The sequence below is a fragment of the Tuber melanosporum genome (genome assembly GCF_000151645.1).
Source record: "Tuber melanosporum whole genome shotgun sequence assembly, scaffold_30, strain Mel28".
Taxonomy (NCBI): Eukaryota; Fungi; Ascomycota; class Pezizomycetes; order Pezizales; family Tuberaceae; genus Tuber; species Tuber melanosporum.
In genome coordinates, this window is record NW_003298975.1 from 710,382 (window position 1) to 728,538 (window position 18,157).

An 18,157-nucleotide genomic window follows, 5' to 3' on the forward strand; every position below is an offset into this window, starting at 1 on the left:
GAGGGTGAGGGATAGTGGCGCTGGCATGGGTTTTTCACTCTGTGCGGAAGATAGAAAGTTGGTTATTGCTACAGAGTAATATGTTAACTGTCATAGCAATATGAATGAGCAGGCTATAACAAAACACACCTTGCGGGCCCAAATCCACATCCTCCCAATCAACGCCATCCTCATCGTCTTCATCCGAGTCTATGGTAGCACTGCTCTCATCCAAACTACCCACAGCCTCACTAGGAGTTGGTCGAACGGCCCGAGACGGTCCTGCACCAACCTGAGCACCCCTTTTGCTACCAGCAAGCTCCCCCGTAGCATTCCCACTCGTAGATACAGGCTTCCCACCTCCATTAAGTCCCAATCCAGAACCCTTAACCGAAGTAGTAGCAGACGATTTCCTCGCAGAAGACCCAACACGGTTACCAGAACCTGAACTCTTCACACCACCACCTGCAACGGAAGGAGAACCAGCAACACTCAAAGCTTCGTTAGTAGCAGTAGTCCTCAGTGTTCGAAGCCGACTCGACGGTTGTCCCGGACCAGGCGGTGGGTTCGAGGCCGGCCGTTTCTGCGACATTTTTTATTAAACTTTCTATAATTTCTTGTTCCCACAGCTTATTAGTTTCACGAAAGAGAACGAAATGAGGGAGAGTTGGTTACCAGCAGTACGTAGTTGCGCTGGTGGTGGCGGTGGTAGCATTGGATGCGATATGCCACAACGAGATCTGGGGAAGGATGTGGGGAGACGCGACGAGCCGCCAAGAAATATGTAGTCATAGCACTCAACGCGATTGAGGGTCTAATAATATCGGGCACTTCAAGTGCTTTTCCTGATATGATAACAGGGCTTGGCGTTCATTGTGCTCGAGCACCGCGAGCAAAGAGGAACTATACCACACTCGTAGTGTCGAGGCGTTTGTACTTGTACAGTACAAAGAACTGCTATCGCAAACCCAACCAAGTGGGCTAACTTTTGGTGGCATGCAATAGCAGTTCTTTTTTTAAAAAAGAATGTTTCGACATTACGGGTATTGACAGTAAGTAATCTCAAACTCAATAAGTTGATCCCCTATGTCACGCTTTTCATTCCCAGAGAAGTTAATGTCCTCACGAAACCCTTAACACTCGCACGACGCCGGTGGCAGTTGTTTTCATTTATCTGTCGAGGTTCTCGTCATCTGGCTAACCCCCCTAGCTATCAGCTAATTAAATGCCACGGTGCGCGGGTGGCACTTTCCAGATATATATCATACTGCGAGATAGACGGAGGTGTGGAGTTGTTTTAGTTATCATAGCCCTCAGACAAAATGCTGTGATACGATACCCGAGTAGGGGCACGTACGGCACTGCGTGCCGGCCCAGCAAGTCACTCCAACAGTCAGTCAGCTGTCAGCTACAATAAATTTCATTGAACCACCAATACCGGTATATCATTATTTCCTTTCAATATTACTCAGGCGTAGCTTCACCACCTTTTACCAATACTGTATTGCATGCTCGCGGTCACATTATGCCGTCGTCAGAGCAGTCTATTTTAGCACACCACCCTCCTATAGGGAGTGTTAGGGGAAGCCTCCCACACCGGTGATTTGTGAAGGTGGATCGTGCAGTATTGCGTTCTAGAGCACCGCATTATACACACACACACCGAATAACAAACGTCCACCAGGATGGCCATCAAGCTTGAGCATATTAATGGTAAGTGAATATAGCCATTTCGGCAGGTGTATTTGATACTACCGTCTAAACTCCCCTTCTATGCTTCTGAGATGTTGTCGCGAATCACAGACAGCACTGGAAGTTAATTGGTCAGCCAGGCTCCAGCCCGATTTAGACTACCCCTCGATATCCATGGGGGTTCTGTCCATATAGCACTTGATATGGGAGTTAGAAGGAGTGTCACTATGATAGACAATCGGTTGGTATCATATTTTCCATCGAGAATTCTATCATATAACAATACCGTACTATAATAGTATGGTAAGGTATGGTAATATTAATAAAATAAAAAAACATGCGCCACACAAGCAACAGCGGGCTAAATTGAACAGCGAGTGATTCTACATGAGTAAGTACCTCCCCTCTCTCTCTTCCACTCTCCCCATCCATCCGAACGAATGGACAAACCTATATCATCCTACAGTATGGCACCCCGCCCAGAACATACATCAATACAGCAAAAATAAACTATCCGGCGAGTAATCCCAAACCTGGTTCCAGAGAGGGGGGGTCAAACTCACAGTGATGGCGGAACAAAAGAGTCCTAAGCTGAACAACAATTTTGAAAATCCCCCCAGAGAGGAGAGCACTCAAAATCGCGCAATACGGCTGTCGGAAGCTGGTACCCAACGGCAGTGAGCTGGCCAAACCGCCTTAAACCAGTACGGGACGCACGGAAAAGAATTCGTAGATGACAAGAAACAGAACCTCTCCACGCAGGTCAAGCCGCGGCTTAAAAAGTTTCCATTTCCAGAACGAGTAGAAGTTTTCGTCATTCCGGGCTTGAGGCGTTTGCCCGTAGAGAGCACGAGTGATTTATGACCAATGGTGGTTTTCCTGTCTGAATGTTTCACTTCAGAACATGTGGTGCTAAACCTCGATACTATGTCGTGGAACGGGCGATGTCTAGCTTCCCTCCTCTTGGAACCTTCGTTCCGTGATAGAACCTAAGACATCGCACTTCATGCTGTGCCCCGTATTCGAATACGTCCACCGGTCCGTGTCTTGGATGTGTTGAGGGGCTCGGCGAGTGATGATGCGTGAATAAGAATTTCTCTTCTTCCTCCCTCCCGGTGGAGCTTCTCTGCCCTATGGGCTTGGCAAGTAGGAGTGGGGATGGAGAGGGCAGAAAAAGTAACGTGGATGATCGACAGGGTATATTGGTGGTAAGATTGGTAAGTGGGCTCGAACCAGGTTGGACTAGGCTGGGCTCTGCACTGATGGCTCGGCATTTTCTTGGGGAGTTGCCGTATCGGTGGTTTAGATGGGTTATTAGGAGAGGGTCAGTGAATGTCACAAGTTGTTAAACAATTGTGGCAAGAATGGGGGGAGGGATTTGTTAACTCTCAGTCACCGACTCGGTGGAGGGAGGAAAGGAAGGGCGATTTCGTAACAATGCTGGACTCCTGAAAGGTTACCCTTCATCCTAAGGTTCCCACGATGTTTAAGTAGCCCAATTGGTCTGTCTCCTGGGTGAGTGAGTGAGAGCCATACCACCAGCTAACCCGTACTAGGGCACATTCCTTTGATATCATATCGGCTATGGCAATCGCATAAAATAAGGGTGAGGTTGGCGCTACCATATGCTACTCTGTCGCAGAACTAAGAAAAACGCCCATTCCGGTATAATATTATATCTCTTGAGCCAGGTTATAAGACTTACTCACCCCCGCCAAAAATGGTCCCAAAGATACGGTATAGTACCGGACAGTACAAGGAGGGGACCACGAAAACACCACTCGTACACCTCGGCCCCAGTCAAACCGGATGGGGCGAGACACAATAACTGCGCATACTATCGCCAGAAGCTCTCCCCTTACCCTGCCTTAGATTCCATAAGCTCCCGGCAAAAAGCGCTCGCTCACTATGCGAAAAAGAGACACTTTTGGGAACAGTGCCGAGCAGCGTACAAGTAGACAATGCCTGTAAGGCGGCGCTACAGCACGGCCCACCTAGGCTGGCACCGTTTCGGATCACCACCACTTCCGTTTCAAGCGACCGAAATTCGTGACCCGGATAGATAGGAGGAAGGAAGGTCTTGAGGGATATTTAGTGATTTCGGACGAGCTGCTTTGCCCTGATTTGTAGAGGGAATTCGAATTTTCTGGCACTTCTGACGTAAGGTTTGCTTCTTCGTAGCCCCTTTTTGTCTTTACTTTTAACATTGCCTGTAGTGTAGCGATTGAAGTTGAAGTTCCGCTGCGGTTGCTGCAAAGCGGGAAGGAGGGAAGGAGGGAAGGAAGAAGTTGCTGTCCACGGCAGATTGTTCCGGGGTTTCTCACTCGGAATGCATGGGAGAATAGAGAGCTCGGTCGGGCTTCCGTGGGTTGCACAAGAGTTTTCTCAGGGCTTCCACGACTACCCAAGCTTTTGCGGGGGGGCTGTGCTCGTGCACCAGTACTCAAGTACTGTGTGAAGGTGAAGAGTGACGAAAGCATCTGTTTGACTGACTAGGATTCGAGGTCCACCGCACTTGGCCAAGGGGAGTTATCTCCACAGTTGGTTTCGCGATGCTACTCTCTCTCCCCGGCAATAGTTTATTGAGTCTTTTAGTTTACCTCGAAACATTCGTAGAAGATCTCCCAAGCAATCCTAATTGGCGTGCTCATCGTCGTCACCCAGACAGGAGCATCGACAAGGGCGCTGCCGGTAGTGCCGCGCAATAACAGATCCCTTCAAATACGGTATCGATACAGCTTTGCCTTCTCCCATTTATCAGTATCCCAGCAACTCGAGGAATCGAAGGGGGGAGGGCTTTATGTTGATTTTTAGATGAAAGCTCTGAGAGTCGATGGGCTTTACCTCTCCCCATTTGTTCTCCCCTCTCTTTCTCCCAATTTGCGATAGGCCTTTGAATGCGGTCGTATCAGATCACACGGTATTCTCTTCTTCCGTTGTGCTTGCTTGTATCCCAGATTTTCGGTGATTGCCGAGATGGTTGAAGAAGAAATTGATGAGCTGCCGACGATGGCCATATTTGGGCATCGGAAGCCTTTGGGCATTAATACGTAACTATTGAGTTTGGGGCGTGGAAAAAGGAAACGCTGGCTAGCCAACAGAGACACACGTGCTTCAGCCAAGTTCTTTCTTTCTTTCTTTCTTTCTCTCTCAGCTAAATCTCACGATCCTTGGCGAAAGAGGGTGGAGTCAACCTCAAAGCTGAAGGAGCTCTTTCATGGGACTATTGTTCTGGATTCCTTTGTTGGGGGTTTTCGCTGATCAATCGCTTCGGTCCACCGACAAGTGTGCCCTCATAATAGACTCTATTTACACATCCTGGATTGCAGTCTGTGGAAATGGCAGTCTGTGGAAATGGCACGATAGATGATACAAGTGACAAGTCGGGCACAACGGGTAGAGGAAGCGCCCGTTTTGGACTGCTGTGGAGCACGGGACAAGAACGCTCAGGGATTGAATTGGATAGCTGTGAATTTTTTTTCATTGCTCCTACGATCCTTTGCTTTTTTCCGAACGATTGGCGAAATACCCGATATGTGGGGTACAACCTCAAGGCTGAAGCAAGTACAAGTAGGATGCCCGGGCTTGGGGGCTTAGAGTGGATATGCGAGTCTGGAGTCGAGTCACTTAATTATCATACAGCACTCGAGTAACCTCAGCTCCAGGTTTCTACCGGTTCGTGCATAATTTTTCCGGGTGTCACTCGGGGTGTCCATAGTTTTTTTCCCTCTCTCTCCCTCTCTCTCCCTCTCTGTCTCCACCTTTTGCCCCCTCCCCTGTGTTCATCCTGTGCTCTCCACTGCTCGTATCATGCCAATGCCAAAGTTGGAGCATTGTACCGGTATCTTGAGATATTGTTGCCGGATCAATGCCTGCTTTGATTATGAAAAACTCATCACCATGTCGTGCAAGCATCAAACACGGAATGGGAAAGAAACGAATTTGAGCCCCCATCCGCCAAGGGCAAATATACCTCGAATCCTTACCCACTCGCACGCCTCGAATCAAAAGGACTTATTCATCCAATTTTTTTTTATCGCGTGTGACCCCTGAACCCGGAAGGGGAGTTTCAGCTGCGCATTTCTATGTGTGAAATCGAGGCACGCGACCCGTGAGGGCGAAGAAAATTTTCCACGGTAACAAAAGAAAGGAGAGAAAGGGGAAAGAAATACAGTACGAGTAGAAGAAGAGGGATAGAGAAAGAAGAGAATATGGTAGGGAAAAGGAATGAAACCCGGCGAGGTCTAAGCGCACGGTAGGTGGATGTAAGACTTGATAGTCGAGTAAAAAGCCTCACGATGCCTTTTTGATGCCTCCTATCTGCTGTGAACAGAGCACAGTACAGTAGATGTGTTACATGCAGAGCTGCAGCTATTGTAAGATTACTCCTGTCGTTATAATATTGTTGCCTGGATGTTGATGATTTCGTAAACACCCGATAGAACACGGCACTGTGGCACCGGTATTGAAGTCTTTACTTGGAGAGTACCAGGTGCTTTCGTCTACCAGCAGCCCCTGTCCATCTCGTAAGCTTCTCACCAACCAAAGGGTGAAGTGCATCATCGTCTATCGCCAATTAATTAAATAACCCTTTAATAGGATGCTCATAGACAGCCATTTGTGGACTACCGATATGATATCTCAATATCTGAATGCGTGTGATATCGTGGTCCAGGTTTTTTCTTTCTTTCCTTTTTTTTCCTCTCCCTATTCCCCGTGTCCCTCCTGCCCGCGGTTATTCTGGCGATATTAGACTATTCGAGTTGACTATAGAGGCTATCATCCCATAAGTTGTTCCGAAGCTTTCCCCCACCACACCACCCTCCTCCACAAGCCAAATGCGGGTCGAGTGCGACAAGGTATCATACGGGTCACCAATGGGAAATACGAGCTGGGATGGGACTTTGAACGCTCCGGGCATTTCTCGTCTTTGTAACTCTGTTCCTCTTGTTTTTCCCCCAGAAGGAAGGGGAGGAAAAAAGAGACCGAGTTCATGTGGTTTGTGTGTGCCATAACAGTGGCTGCACCAATCGATTCGGATTACGGCTCTGGTAGCACAGCCTGCATTACATCCCAGTAAGACTCCATGGCCTCAAAGTTGAGATGGTCCCCGATTTCACCCGCATGCCACTACCGGCAGAGTCTCGGACGGTATTGTCCTCGTGGAAATCCATTCAGACGTGTTGTGAAGCGCCGGATTGTCCCGATGGCAACCAACCGGAGAGGCAGGAACGACAGTGATCACCGCCTCCAGAGGCGTCGACGGTTGGAGCTGCTTGCTTTCCTTACGCCCTACAAGCACGAGTCTTCTCGGAATATCTTAGACCTGCTCCCGATATTTTACTTCTTGAACTTCCAATCATCGTCCCCTTCATCCTCATCCCTTACACAACTTACATCTTACGCTCACCCCTCCAATCACCTAACACACATTATGGCTTCAGCTAAAAAGGGTATAAAGACCCCTACTTCCCCCAGCTCTAATCGTCGACCATCAGTCTCAACCTGCGCATCTCGTCCTGTCCACTTCAAGAACATCTTTACCTCCTCCACTGCTTTACTCAAAACTCAGCCTTTCAAGAAAGAAATGGTTTCTGACACTGTCAATCGTACCTCCCTCCACCCCGGAGGTGTCCAGTAAGTTCCACTTGAGTCTCTGTCAATTATTTCCCCTCCTCGAACAAGCTCTTCTCAGAGCTTTCCCTATTTCTCGAAAGCACTCAGCTCTCCCGCCACTCCTCGCCAATTCGTTGTCATTGGACATTTCTGACGTCAGAATTACAGGCCTACCCGTGAGCACACGGAAATCGAGGAGGAACTCCACGACAAAGCTAATATCGACTATGATCGTGTCGCTATTGTGTGTCCCCATTTCGACACGGCCGAGTTGAATTTGGACACTTAGTCTGAGGTGGCAATTCCCATGCAAAGTGTCCAACCGCAACTCGGTCCCCCTTGAAGTGAGCTGCCTGAAATTAACACTACTCAAAGATTCCAAATGCATCGGTAGCTGCTCTCTATGAAGATGCTCTCGTCTACGAAACTGGTTCCGCAATTACATCATCCGGTGCCCTGACCGCATACTCCGGGTTGAAAACCGGTCGTTCCCCCCTCGACAAACGCATTGTCAAGGAACCCTCATCAGAAGACGAGATCTGGTGGGGTCCCGTGAACAAGCCGATGCACCCCGATGTAAATGATCCCCGCATTTTCTCGCGCTTTCAGGGTTTTTTTTTTAGTGTGAGACCGGTTGGACTAATCACGTGACCATGACGTCTCAGGTCTGGAGAATCAATCGTGAGCGTGCTGTCGATTACCTGAATACCAGGAACAGAATTTACGTCGTTGATGGCTATGCCGGATGGGACGAACGCTACAGAATCAAAGTCCGTGTTGTTTGCGCTCGCGCGTACCACGCTTTGTTCATGAGAAACATGCTCATCAGGCCCAAACCTGAAGAGCTGGTCCACTTCGAGCCCGATTATGTCATTTATAATGCTGGATCTTGTAAGAAGCTCTTTCTTTTCCGGTCTGGGATGGACGTTTGCTAACATTAGGTTAGTCCCCGCGAATAGATATACTGCTGGAATGACATCATCAACTTCCGTTGCGATTAACTTTGGCGAGAAGGAGATGGTTATCCTTGGCACTGAGTATGCCGGTGAGATGAAAAAGGGTGTTTTCACCATTTTGTTCTATGAAATGCCCGTCAAATACAATGTTCTCACTCTCCATTCCTCCGCGAACGAGGGTAAAGAAGGAGATGTCACTTTATTCTTCGGTCTTTCTGGAACAGGAAAGACTACATTGTCTGCCGATCCTAACCGAGCATTGATTGGTGACGATGAGCACTGCTGGTCAGATAGAGGTGTTTTCAACATTGAAGGTGGTTGCTATGCCAAGTGCATCGGTCTGTCGGCTGAGAAGGAGCCGGAAATTTTCGGCTCCATCCGGTTCGGCTCGGTTCTTGAGAACGTGGTTTTCAACCCAGAAACCAGAGCGGTCGACTACGATGACTGCACCTTGACCGAGAACACCAGGGCTTGCTACCCTATCGAGTACATTCAGAATGCCAAGATTCCTTGCATTGCTGACTCTCACCCATCCAACATCATACTTCTGACATGCGACGCGAGAGCCGTGCTCCCGCCAATCAGCAAGCTTAACAATGCCCAGGTTTGTGCCGTAATGTCTTTTTCACTTTGAAGATTTCCCGCTAATTGTAGTTCCAGACCATGTACCACTTCATTTCCGGCTACACCTCAAAGATGGCTGGTACTGAGGATGGTGTCACAGAACCACAGGCCACGTTCTCCGCATGCTTTGGCCAGCCTTTCCTTGCCCTGCACCCCATGAGATACGCTAGGATGTTGTCCGACAAGATCACCGAGCACAAGGCCAATGTCTGGCTCTTGAACACCGGTTGGGTTGGCGCCAGCGCTACCAAGGGTGGTAGACGTTGCCCTCTGAAGTACACTCGTGCTATCCTGGATGCCATCCACTCTGGTGAGCTTGCGCAGCAAGAGTATGAGACCTACGAGACCTTCAATCTCCAGGTCCCCAGGACCGCCCCTGGCGTTCCTGATCAATTCTTGAACCCAAGCAAGAGCTGTAAGTTCCACCTAACTCTGGCACGTAATTTATGCTTGCGCATTAGCTTACAATATTCCTTAGGGTCTGGCGATGCCACTGAGTTCCAGGATGAGGTCAAGAAGCTTGGCCAACTCTTCAGAGAGAACTTTGCCAAGTACGAGGATGAGGCAACTCAAGATGTTAAGGAGGCAGCTCCTGTCGTATAAGCCTAGGGCATATTATTCTAAGAGACTGATTGACTTGGTTTGACAGCTGGAGGCAGTTGTGGAACATAGATGCATGGATTTCACTTGTTTGTATTTTTGGTATGATTGATGGGGGACGAGGGAGCGTACAGATTTTCTTTTTGTTTTTTATTTCTCTTTCGCATTTTTCTTCCTGGGTCAAATAGGCGTTCGAAAAATTTTACCATCGTTGCATATTCAAAGAGGGGTAGCTATCACTGTTCGTTGGTACAAGAAGTTGAATCAAGGTCTTCATATAATATTACGAGTATGATATGATAGCGTACCGTTCTTGTGAAAAAAAAAAAAAAAAAACCATTTATGCTCCATTGGAGGAAATTTTACAGCGGCCAAATGTGACAGCGCATTTCTCCAGCACCACCCAAAAAAAACTTTGATATTCCAAAACAGACCATTGGTTCTCGCTTCCTTCAGTCCTACAATACCGGCATCAAAGAGTACTCGTACACGATCTGATACCACATACCGGTACTGGTACTCTACCAGATTAAATCTGACTCCAACAAAATCCGGCAACAGCAACAGTCCAGTCCAGTCCAGGTCAGCACAGCACAGCACAGCAAAGCACAGCACAGCAAAAGTTACGACTACGGTACCCTTCCACAATCTCACCCAAAATAATAACAAACAATAATAATAATGTGCACAACAAAAAGAATACCGTATAATTAAAATGATAATGATAAACAGGGGTTTAATATATAAAAATTTGAGCCATTTTTCTTTCCCCACTTTCCACTTTTTTTCTTCTCCTCTCACTCTGACAATGCCCTTCTGTCGTATTCCCTTGGCGGTGGAGAAGAGGTTAGTTGTGATACCCTTGATGACCCGGGGAGTTATCGTAGTGTGCTTCTGCCGGCATGGTGGATGATAGACTATTATAGTGAGTTAATGTGATGTTGCGGATAAGGTCTACTATGATTATGATACGGTGCCAGTAAGTCGCTTCGTTTCGTTTCGTTTCGTTTCTCCTGCTTGCATGTATGCGTCCCAAAATATTGTTTTTGACAGATGATAGCCTAAATGGACCAATACCAGTGGTCAGAATAATTTACCGGTAGTTCGGGGGGATGGAATGTGGGAGGGGAAACAAATAAAAGGAAGGATGGGAAAAAAAGAAAGGGCCTGAATCCGGGATTGAACCGGAGACCTCCTGCATCTTCAGTTACCCAAAGCAGGAATCATACCACTAGACCATTCAGGCTTTAGCCAAAATACCCGAGGGGAGATCATGTACGGTAGGTTCGGTGCAAGAGAAAACGTGAGGAGACAAGACTGGAGTTCAACAAACTTTATTTTTATCCAATCTCCATCCTACCCACAAGCCATAATACCCCATTCCAATTCACCCAAAAGCCGATTCATAGCATACGAAACAATCAATTGATCATCCACCCGAAAACACTACAGTACTCACTCACATCAGCCCCATCACATCCCATCGAGAGGGAGAAAAATCGAAAAGAAAAGAAAAAGCTCACATTCCACAGATTCCCCACATTCTCATCCCCTCCCGGCGCAAATGTCGAATTGACGTACAAAAAAATCCCCTCTGAGTTCCTAAGCCCCAAACTATCGCGGAGAAACTTGACCACGTTCTCAAACCGTTGACTGGTCTTGATCTTGTACACTGCCTTGTCGAGTGCAGGAGCGGAGCCGATGGGCTTGAAGCGGATGTTGATCTTTGTGGGGCGTGGGTGTAGGGCTTTGTCCAGCGCAATCTTGCCGTCGCGTGGGAGGGAGGTTAGGACTAGTGAGGCGGATAGGGCCACGGGTAAGTCGTCGGTAGAAGTTGAGGAGGGGATTTTGGGGGGGTCGGACGGTGCGGGGGGTGGAGTTACTGAGGCGGGGGATTGGTCGGACATCGTTTCGAGATGTTGTGGATGGTTGGTTGGCGACGAATGATGACAATTATGAGGGGGAGGGCGGAGGGGGGTGTCGGCTGAGGCTCTGCGGAGTGCGGAAGCTATGGGTTAGGTCTTGCTTGGACCATTCATGCCGAGCTTTCAAATTTCCGAGTGATGAGTGAGCACCGTAATATTTGGGGCATGGTCTGTGCATAAGGCTACTACAATACGGTAAATGGAATGTGCAAAGGGATCGAAAAGGGACAACCTATGATATCGATGAGAAGTGCCTCTCACGGGTCACAGGTCACCCTCCATTGCTTCATCCGGAAAACTCGCTGATTTTGGTCATCATCGAATGCATTCACAAGGATCGATCACTCAGGACCGTTTTCTTAACGCACTTCACCGCTAGGCTACTCGAGTATGCTTGCACCCTTCATACCACAAAACTTTGCATTTATAGCTTTCGAATTGGTCTAGAGGAACATGTTTACCCCTCCATCCATTAAGTCCCCCGGGCATGCCTCAAAGAAAGAAGAAAAGGAACAAAAACACTACCCCAGGTTCCATGTACCCAACCCTACTCGCACACTCCTACCATCGGAACGAGAAAGGTGAACGCACTCGCCGAAAGGGTGTCATGATGTGGTTCTTAGAGTGCAAGCTTTTGTAGCCGTACAGGCGTGATTGGCTCTAAGACCTTTTATTCTACGATCAACTTTGTGACCTTACCGATGGCAATTGTTTGTCCCTGGAGAATGGGAATCAGAAATAAGCCCCTCTTGGCAGCTGAGGAAGTCATACCTGATCACGGAGAGTGAAACGGCCAAGCTGTTGATAGTCTTCATACCTCTCGATGGGGAACAGTGATCCAGTTGCCGACTCAAGGCGAGCGATAATTGCTTGCCCTTTACACATATTAGGTAACGTTCAATGGACTGAGGTGTCTGAATCGCTTACCCTTATTGGCAAACGCTGGGGGCTTTCGACTCTTTCTTCCCGTTCCTTTCTCGAGTTTATGCAGTAACGCAGCGAATGTGACCTCCTGGATGGTTGTGTGAACATGCATAACACAGTTGAAACCGGCCGTCAATATACTCTTAAGTTCTAGGATGTGAATTTGCGCTTCGAATGCAGTGACGCAGTGAATGGGCTTCTTAGGGCTCGAAAGGACAAATCCTGGAATGACGTCTTCTTCCTCGATTCCCCGTACTCGCAGACGCACTTGATCCCCACATTGAGCATGGGGGAGCTCTTCCTCTGTTTCCCCGTAGATGGCGACAATTTCGAGAGGTGTCTTTCCAGGCATCATCACGAGGCTAGAATTTTTCTTGATGAAGCCGGACTCCACCTTCCCTTCAATCACGGTTCCCATATCCTAGAATTGCGTTAGCTACTGGTATAAAAGAGAGCCTGGGTTTCAATCACCTTGTACTTTCCGCTGATAGGCATCATGAATGGTGTTTTGAGTTTACGCTCCAATGTTTTCATGTTATCTAGGTATTCCAGGAGCGATGGCCCAGAATACCAGGGGCAAACATCTTCAGCAACTCGTGTCTTCAAATTAGCACCAGTCAGTGCGGATAGTGGCATGAACATCAAATCTGCACACCATGTCAGCAATTACTCTCGGAATCTTTGCAACAGTATATATATCCAACCTGTCTTAGTACTGTAACCTGTTCCCTTGAGGAATTGTGTGAGCTTGGTCGTGCATTCATCAAAGCGTTCCTTGCTCCAGCAGACGGTTGGGTCGTCCATCTTATTAACCGCTACGATTAATTTGTTTACACCCTGGGTTCTGGCCAAAACCGCGTGTTCTCTAGTTTGTCCTCCTTTCTCGAATCCTGTCTCATACTCTCCCTTTCTAGCAGAAATGACCAATATTCCAACATCGGCCTGTGAAGCGCCACCAATCATGTTAGGAACATAATTCTTGTGACCTGGGGCGTCAAGGACAGTATATCGTCGCTTCTCGGTCTCGAAATATGCACGCCCAACTTCAACAGTTTTGCCCTTTGCGCGTTCCTCCTTTGTCAAATCGAGGGCCCATGAGAGATACCATGATTCACGACCCTGTTCTTTGGCGTCACGCTTATATTTTTCCATAGTGCGCTCATCCACCATCCCTGTGGCGTATAGAATTGCCCCTCCAAGAGATGATTTTCCAGCATCGACGTGACCAATAAAGATGAGATTTACGTGTTCCTAGATAGGGTCAGACGGGTTAAGGAATAAAGGATATCACGTGAATGAAAAACTACCTTCCCGTAAAGCTCCTCAATAACAGAGTCATCGATTTCGTCCTCTTGCGCCCTTGCCACAGCATCCGCTTCTCGCTTTTCCGCAGCTAGCTGGGCCGCCTTCCCTGCGGCAGTTGGGGCAGGGGATGACTTCCCAACAGGAGGTCCACCAGGGCTTGGGCTCGTCTTTCCACTTCCTCCAGCTAGGGAAGCAGCAACGGCCTTATTAGCAGCAACACCGGAGCCAGAAACTGGCTTATTATCCGGCTCCCTCTTGTGTGAGGGTGCAGGATCTCCGCCAATCTTCAAAACCTTTGGAGCTGCATCACCCCCAATCTTGAGCACCTTTGGAGCAGCGGCGGCGGATGTAGTAGTGATAGGGGTAGAGGTCCCGCTCTTGGAAGGGGTTGGAGAAGAAGTTCCGGAAGCTGGTGCTGAGTCCTGCTTTTTAGCAGCCTGTGGAGCTGCCTGCTGTTGTTGTTGACGAAGAATGTGTGGCGGTCGGTAAGGCTGTTGTTGCTGCTGTTGTTGCTGGTATCCAGAAAACTGGCCAGGCTGTTGTCCGTATGCAGCTTGTTGCCCATATCCACCACCATAATTTCCGTACTGTTGTCCATATTGCTCGTACCCTCCTTGCATACCATACTGACCGTACTGCCCATACTGAGGATATTGTTGCCCATATCCGGCTCCGTACCCAGCCTGGCCATAGCTACCGGCCCCAGGAGTGAAGGCAGGAGCTCCAGGCGTGAACGAAGCAGCACCGGGCTGGAATGTCGGGGCATTGTACGACGGTCTAAATCCCGAACCTTGCTGCTGCTGCTGCGGTCGGTTCAAGTTCAACTGATCTTGTGCTTGTCGAGCCAGGTCATTGTCGTCCCCGGCCGCATCCTCCCATGAGTTTGGCGTGTTTCCAGACATGATGAGGGTAGTGAGGGGTCGTTGCTGTCCTGTCAAAAAGAATTCGAACGTCGGCAAGCGACGTCTTGGATGGTGCGAGAGATGTAGAGAAGAAAAAGAAGGGGGGAGGGAAAATATCAAACTTGTTGACAAGCGAGCCCAGATTTGTGAAGAGTATTGATGAGGCCTGGGTATGATACGATATGATACCAAGACGGAAGAAAAGAGGGACTGAAGAGGGAAGTGCTTTTGAGAGTTGACGTTAGGTTGCGGGCAGGTATTGACACTTTTGGTGGGGGTTTTTTTTCTGAGTGGCGAGAAAAAGAAAGTTCTCTGGTGGGGCAGAGAGACACAGCTCGCAAACCTGCCGTACTCGAGTACTTGTGCTTGGTACTGTACTGTACTAGTACTGGCACACGTACTCGAGTATTAATTTTGTCTAATAATGTCACGACAATAGTACCGGCAACTCCTCGAACATTTTCCTGTATACCAACTACTGTAAAGAGTTTCTGCGGGACGTTTTTTTTTTTTCTTGGCCACGTCGTGGTTTAGGACTTTGAGCAGTTTAATTCACAAACGAACGCACGTGACCTCAACACCTCTGGTGGAGGAGGCTAGGTGAGTCAAAGCCTACCACTGTACCCAAGTACACGCAGCATGTTCACACCTTTCTGATATCTGTACGAGCAGCGGGATAGGATGACTGTCAGCAAGAGAAGGTACGCGATCTTTTGGCGCTGACCAATCACAATAGGGAATGAAAGCTCCCAAAATTCATTAATTGCACATATCATTTCACTCCTAAAAAACATACTTGGAGTGATATTTCATGATTGGTGCGGTAGATGCGCAGCCTGACCGTCTCATTGTGTGGCTCGGACCACAACCGCAATTGGGCAGACCCAGAGTAGGGCTGAAAGTAGGTGTACAGTACTGTATTTTATGGTCTATCTCTACTAGAATGACTACGCAATCTAAAGCTCAAGAACCTTCAACTCCTCTTTTACGGCCTTCAGAACGGCTGGATGTAGGGCCGTTTGAGCCGCCACAATTCCTTTATTAGCTCTCAGTGTCCTTCCCTGTCTGAAATCCAGCTCCTTCCCATAGATATCAGTGATCACGCCTCCGGCTTCTTCGACAATTAATGATCCAGCGGCATGGTCCTACAAGCATTACTACTCAGAGATCGGTAGACTAAGGGAGGGGGAACAAACCCAGATTTTCTCCTCATAAGACAAACTAACGGGTAGCCTCAGATAAATCTCTCCAACGCCACGAGAAATCGAAGCATACTTTGCCTGTGAATCTAATTGAATAGATGGTGCGGTAATGCCCAGGCTCTTAGCGATGGATGCCTGTTCACTGTGTGAGGAGTGGCCCGCTTCAACTCCTTCACAGAACCTAGCCTTTGAAAAGTCCGTGACGGAACTCATGGAGATGGGAGTCCCTTGAGCAGACGGGGTTGACCATGGTCTCTGTTAAACAAGAAAAATTATTCAGCACATGAAGAAGCCCGCATAAAGGCTATCCATAAGATATCCTGGGCAAACAAATAAACATACCATTGTAGCACCCTGTCCCCTAACGGCCGACAGCAAAATCCCCTTCTCTCCCTCTGGCGCCTCGGGATCAACTGGTAGGTTTGGGCACACAAGTGCGCCGACCTGAACCTTCCCGTCGACAATCAATCCCAAACACACAGCGTACTGGTCCCCGCGTAGGAATCCCTTTGTCCCGTCGATCGGATCAAGGGCCCAGATCCCTAGCCTCCGTTGTCAGCAATCTTTGTAAATAAGATAGAATAATAATAATAATAATAATAAAAATATTGTCACAAACTCCCTACAGCGCCACCCTGATGCGTCCCCCTATCGATAACAGCGAGCATTTCCTCGCTGTCCTTGATATCACCGAGTTCACTCGTTAAGTCCTTAGTTGCGTCCAAGGTGTCCTTGACGAGACCCCAGACCAGGTCCCGCTTTGCCTTATCCGCACGGAGATCACTGGAGTCTTCTTCACCGACTATTGAGTCTTCCGGGAAGGCGTGGCTGACGCTGCTGATTATGAGGGCTTGGGCACCGAAGTCGGCGACTTCATTATATCGTTCATTAGTCTGGTTGTATTTATGGGGAATATTAGGATGGGAAGGGCGGGTACTCGTAACAGGCGATTTATCACCCTTCATAATGGTCCCCTTGACCTGGGAATTATAGACCCTTTCGGTGAGAATACATGCCCGCTGGATAGCCAATTCCGCGATCCGGCGTTCATTGGTGTACGGCATTGTCGTGCAAATTCTGATGTAACGACGAGTGGGAAGAGTGAGAAGAGAACGCAATGAATTGAATGCGAGTTGGGTAAACACCGTCGCCGTGGCGTTAAGCTCTTTTTTATTTGTTTTCCGCTACGATACGGCCTTGTATGCGAGCTGTGTTGGAGATATTTCACTGTGAACCCGGGTGGTTCTCTGCAATAGTGGGGGAAACTGTAGAGTATCAACGCCGCTAGCCGGGTGCTGTCACTTGCAATGGTTACTGATGCCCAAGTTCTAGATTCCATAGATGAGGAAGCAGGAAAAAAAAAAGCAAATAAAACCTGAGATGGAGATGATTGTTTTTCCCGTTTTGATATGATATTATGACGGGATCTGATTGCGTGAAGGCGTGATGGAATGATGAACGGTATGATACCATAACTTTACAAATTCTGTTTTTGGAGTTGCCAAGTGTGATCTAATATAACTTTTTAGGCCCTGTTTGGCATGCTAGAAAAACTGAGTATTTCTCACTTATTCTCAGTTTTTTTTGTCTGTATCAAACTAAAAATTTCATGGGGTGTTTGGCAGGTACAAAAATACAATGGTATTTCAATACTCTGTATTTTTATTCTCTATATTTATTCATGGTGTCCTTCCTATAAGTGTATTAGTATAAGGATAACCTATTCTTTTTTATAAAATTCCATACTTGTACAAAAATCAAGCTATGGTTTAACAACATTTAGATTTTACTATGTTACTTTTTTGTTAATATAAGTAATAATATAATTTGAATTTTGAGTATATCCAGTTAACTTCAAGGTACTATCTATTAGTCAAAGAAAGGAAGAAATTCTTGGTCTAACTTATTCATAATACCTTATCATTAATTACATCCAAAATGACAGTCATGTATTCAAGTAGAAAAAAACAACAACTTTGAGCTTTTCCAAACACCCAGTATTTCCATAAAAACTCGGTTTTTTTATTCCATAGAATACTTTCATTTTCAACACAAACTGAGTTTTATTATTCTTTGTCATGCCAAACAGGGCCTAAGGCTCTGTTTGGCAGGAACGGAACTGGTCCGTTCCCCCATACAAACGACCGTTTCCTTCCGTTTCAAAACGGTTGGAGTAAATCCAGTATTTGGTAATGTAGAAAAACAAGAACCGTTCCGTTCCAAAGTGGATCTTGGCAACCAGGTTTGCAACAGTAGCTGGTCTCCCACTTAGGCTAGTTTTGTATTAAAAATTTTTTGTAATGTATAAAGACATCTTAATTAAAAATAATAACCAGATTATTCCCTATACATCATATTTTCCACTGGCACCTCCGAAAACAACTCATACACCTCCAAGATGGCATCTCACCCCAATATGAGCACAATTCATA

The 18,157-nt window shown here is 47.5% G+C and overlaps 5 protein-coding genes; 1 reads left to right on the forward strand and 4 right to left on the reverse strand.

Annotated features, from left to right (window-relative positions):
- Positions 1 to 3,514: 3,514 nt before the first annotated feature.
- On the reverse strand, positions 3,515 to 4,688 carry GSTUM_00006988001 (uncharacterized protein; the record flags this gene model as incomplete). XM_002839083.2 has 2 exons in its annotated part: positions 3,515 to 4,415; positions 4,516 to 4,688. 2 exons carry the CDS (start codon positions 4,686 to 4,688, stop codon positions 4,328 to 4,330), a joined length of 261 nt encoding a protein of 86 aa, XP_002839129.1. The 3' UTR covers positions 3,515 to 4,327.
- A 2,302-nt stretch (positions 4,689 to 6,990) lies between these two features.
- On the forward strand, positions 6,991 to 9,753 carry GSTUM_00006989001 (uncharacterized protein). XM_002839084.2 has 7 exons: positions 6,991 to 7,308; positions 7,456 to 7,531; positions 7,663 to 7,863; positions 7,953 to 8,178; positions 8,234 to 8,847; positions 8,904 to 9,282; positions 9,346 to 9,753. Exons 1-7 carry the CDS (start codon positions 7,259 to 7,261, stop codon positions 9,468 to 9,470), a joined length of 1,671 nt encoding a protein of 556 aa, XP_002839130.1. The 5' UTR covers positions 6,991 to 7,258; the 3' UTR covers positions 9,471 to 9,753.
- Positions 9,754 to 10,785: 1,032 nt separating this feature from the next.
- Positions 10,786 to 11,374, reverse strand: GSTUM_00006991001 (uncharacterized protein; the record flags this gene model as incomplete). XM_002839085.2 has 2 exons in its annotated part: positions 10,786 to 10,913; positions 10,991 to 11,374. 2 exons carry the CDS (start codon positions 11,372 to 11,374, stop codon positions 10,824 to 10,826), a joined length of 474 nt encoding a protein of 157 aa, XP_002839131.1. The 3' UTR covers positions 10,786 to 10,823.
- A 424-nt stretch (positions 11,375 to 11,798) lies between these two features.
- On the reverse strand, positions 11,799 to 15,011 carry GSTUM_00006992001 (uncharacterized protein). XM_002839086.2 has 6 exons: positions 13,624 to 15,011; positions 13,021 to 13,567; positions 12,788 to 12,963; positions 12,320 to 12,737; positions 12,164 to 12,267; positions 11,799 to 12,110 (listed from the first exon to the last, which is right to left on the reverse strand). The coding sequence occupies exons 1-6, from the start codon at positions 14,521 to 14,523 to the stop codon at positions 12,063 to 12,065; spliced, it is 2,193 nt and encodes a 730-aa protein (XP_002839132.1). The 5' UTR covers positions 14,524 to 15,011; the 3' UTR covers positions 11,799 to 12,062.
- Positions 15,012 to 15,425: 414 nt separating this feature from the next.
- GSTUM_00006994001 (uncharacterized protein) lies at positions 15,426 to 17,055 on the reverse strand. XM_002839087.2 has 5 exons: positions 16,663 to 17,055; positions 16,345 to 16,596; positions 16,068 to 16,267; positions 15,720 to 15,980; positions 15,426 to 15,668 (listed from the first exon to the last, which is right to left on the reverse strand). Exons 1-5 carry the CDS (start codon positions 16,787 to 16,789, stop codon positions 15,480 to 15,482), a joined length of 1,029 nt encoding a protein of 342 aa, XP_002839133.1. The 5' UTR covers positions 16,790 to 17,055; the 3' UTR covers positions 15,426 to 15,479.
- Between the last annotated feature and the right edge of the window lie 1,102 nt (positions 17,056 to 18,157).

Bases quoted from the DNA above. Each gene is read 5' to 3' on its own strand.
- GSTUM_00006989001 (XM_002839084.2), top strand. From the start codon at position 7,259: ATGGTTTCTGACACTGTCAATCGTACCTCCCTCCACCCCGGAGGTGTC. The intron at 7,309-7,455 runs GTAAGTTCCACT...TCAGAATTACAG, and splicing joins CTCCACCCCGGAGGTGTCCA to GCCTACCCGTGAGCACACGG. The intron at 7,864-7,952 runs GTAAATGATCCC...ATGACGTCTCAG, and splicing joins ACAAGCCGATGCACCCCGAT to GTCTGGAGAATCAATCGTGA.
- GSTUM_00006992001 (XM_002839086.2), bottom strand. From the start codon at position 14,523: ATGTCTGGAAACACGCCAAACTCATGGGAGGATGCGGCCGGGGACGAC. The intron at 12,964-13,020 runs GTTGGATATATA...CATGGTGTGCAG, and splicing joins AGGTTACAGTACTAAGACAG to ATTTGATGTTCATGCCACTA. The intron at 12,738-12,787 runs GTGATTGAAACC...ACGCAATTCTAG, and splicing joins CTATCAGCGGAAAGTACAAG to GATATGGGAACCGTGATTGA.
- GSTUM_00006994001 (XM_002839087.2), bottom strand. From the start codon at position 16,789: ATGCCGTACACCAATGAACGCCGGATCGCGGAATTGGCTATCCAGCGG. The intron at 16,597-16,662 runs GTACCCGCCCTT...GATATAATGAAG, and splicing joins TGATAAATCGCCTGTTACGA to TCGCCGACTTCGGTGCCCAA. The intron at 15,669-15,719 runs GTTTGTTCCCCC...TAATGCTTGTAG, and splicing joins CTTATGAGGAGAAAATCTGG to GACCATGCCGCTGGATCATT.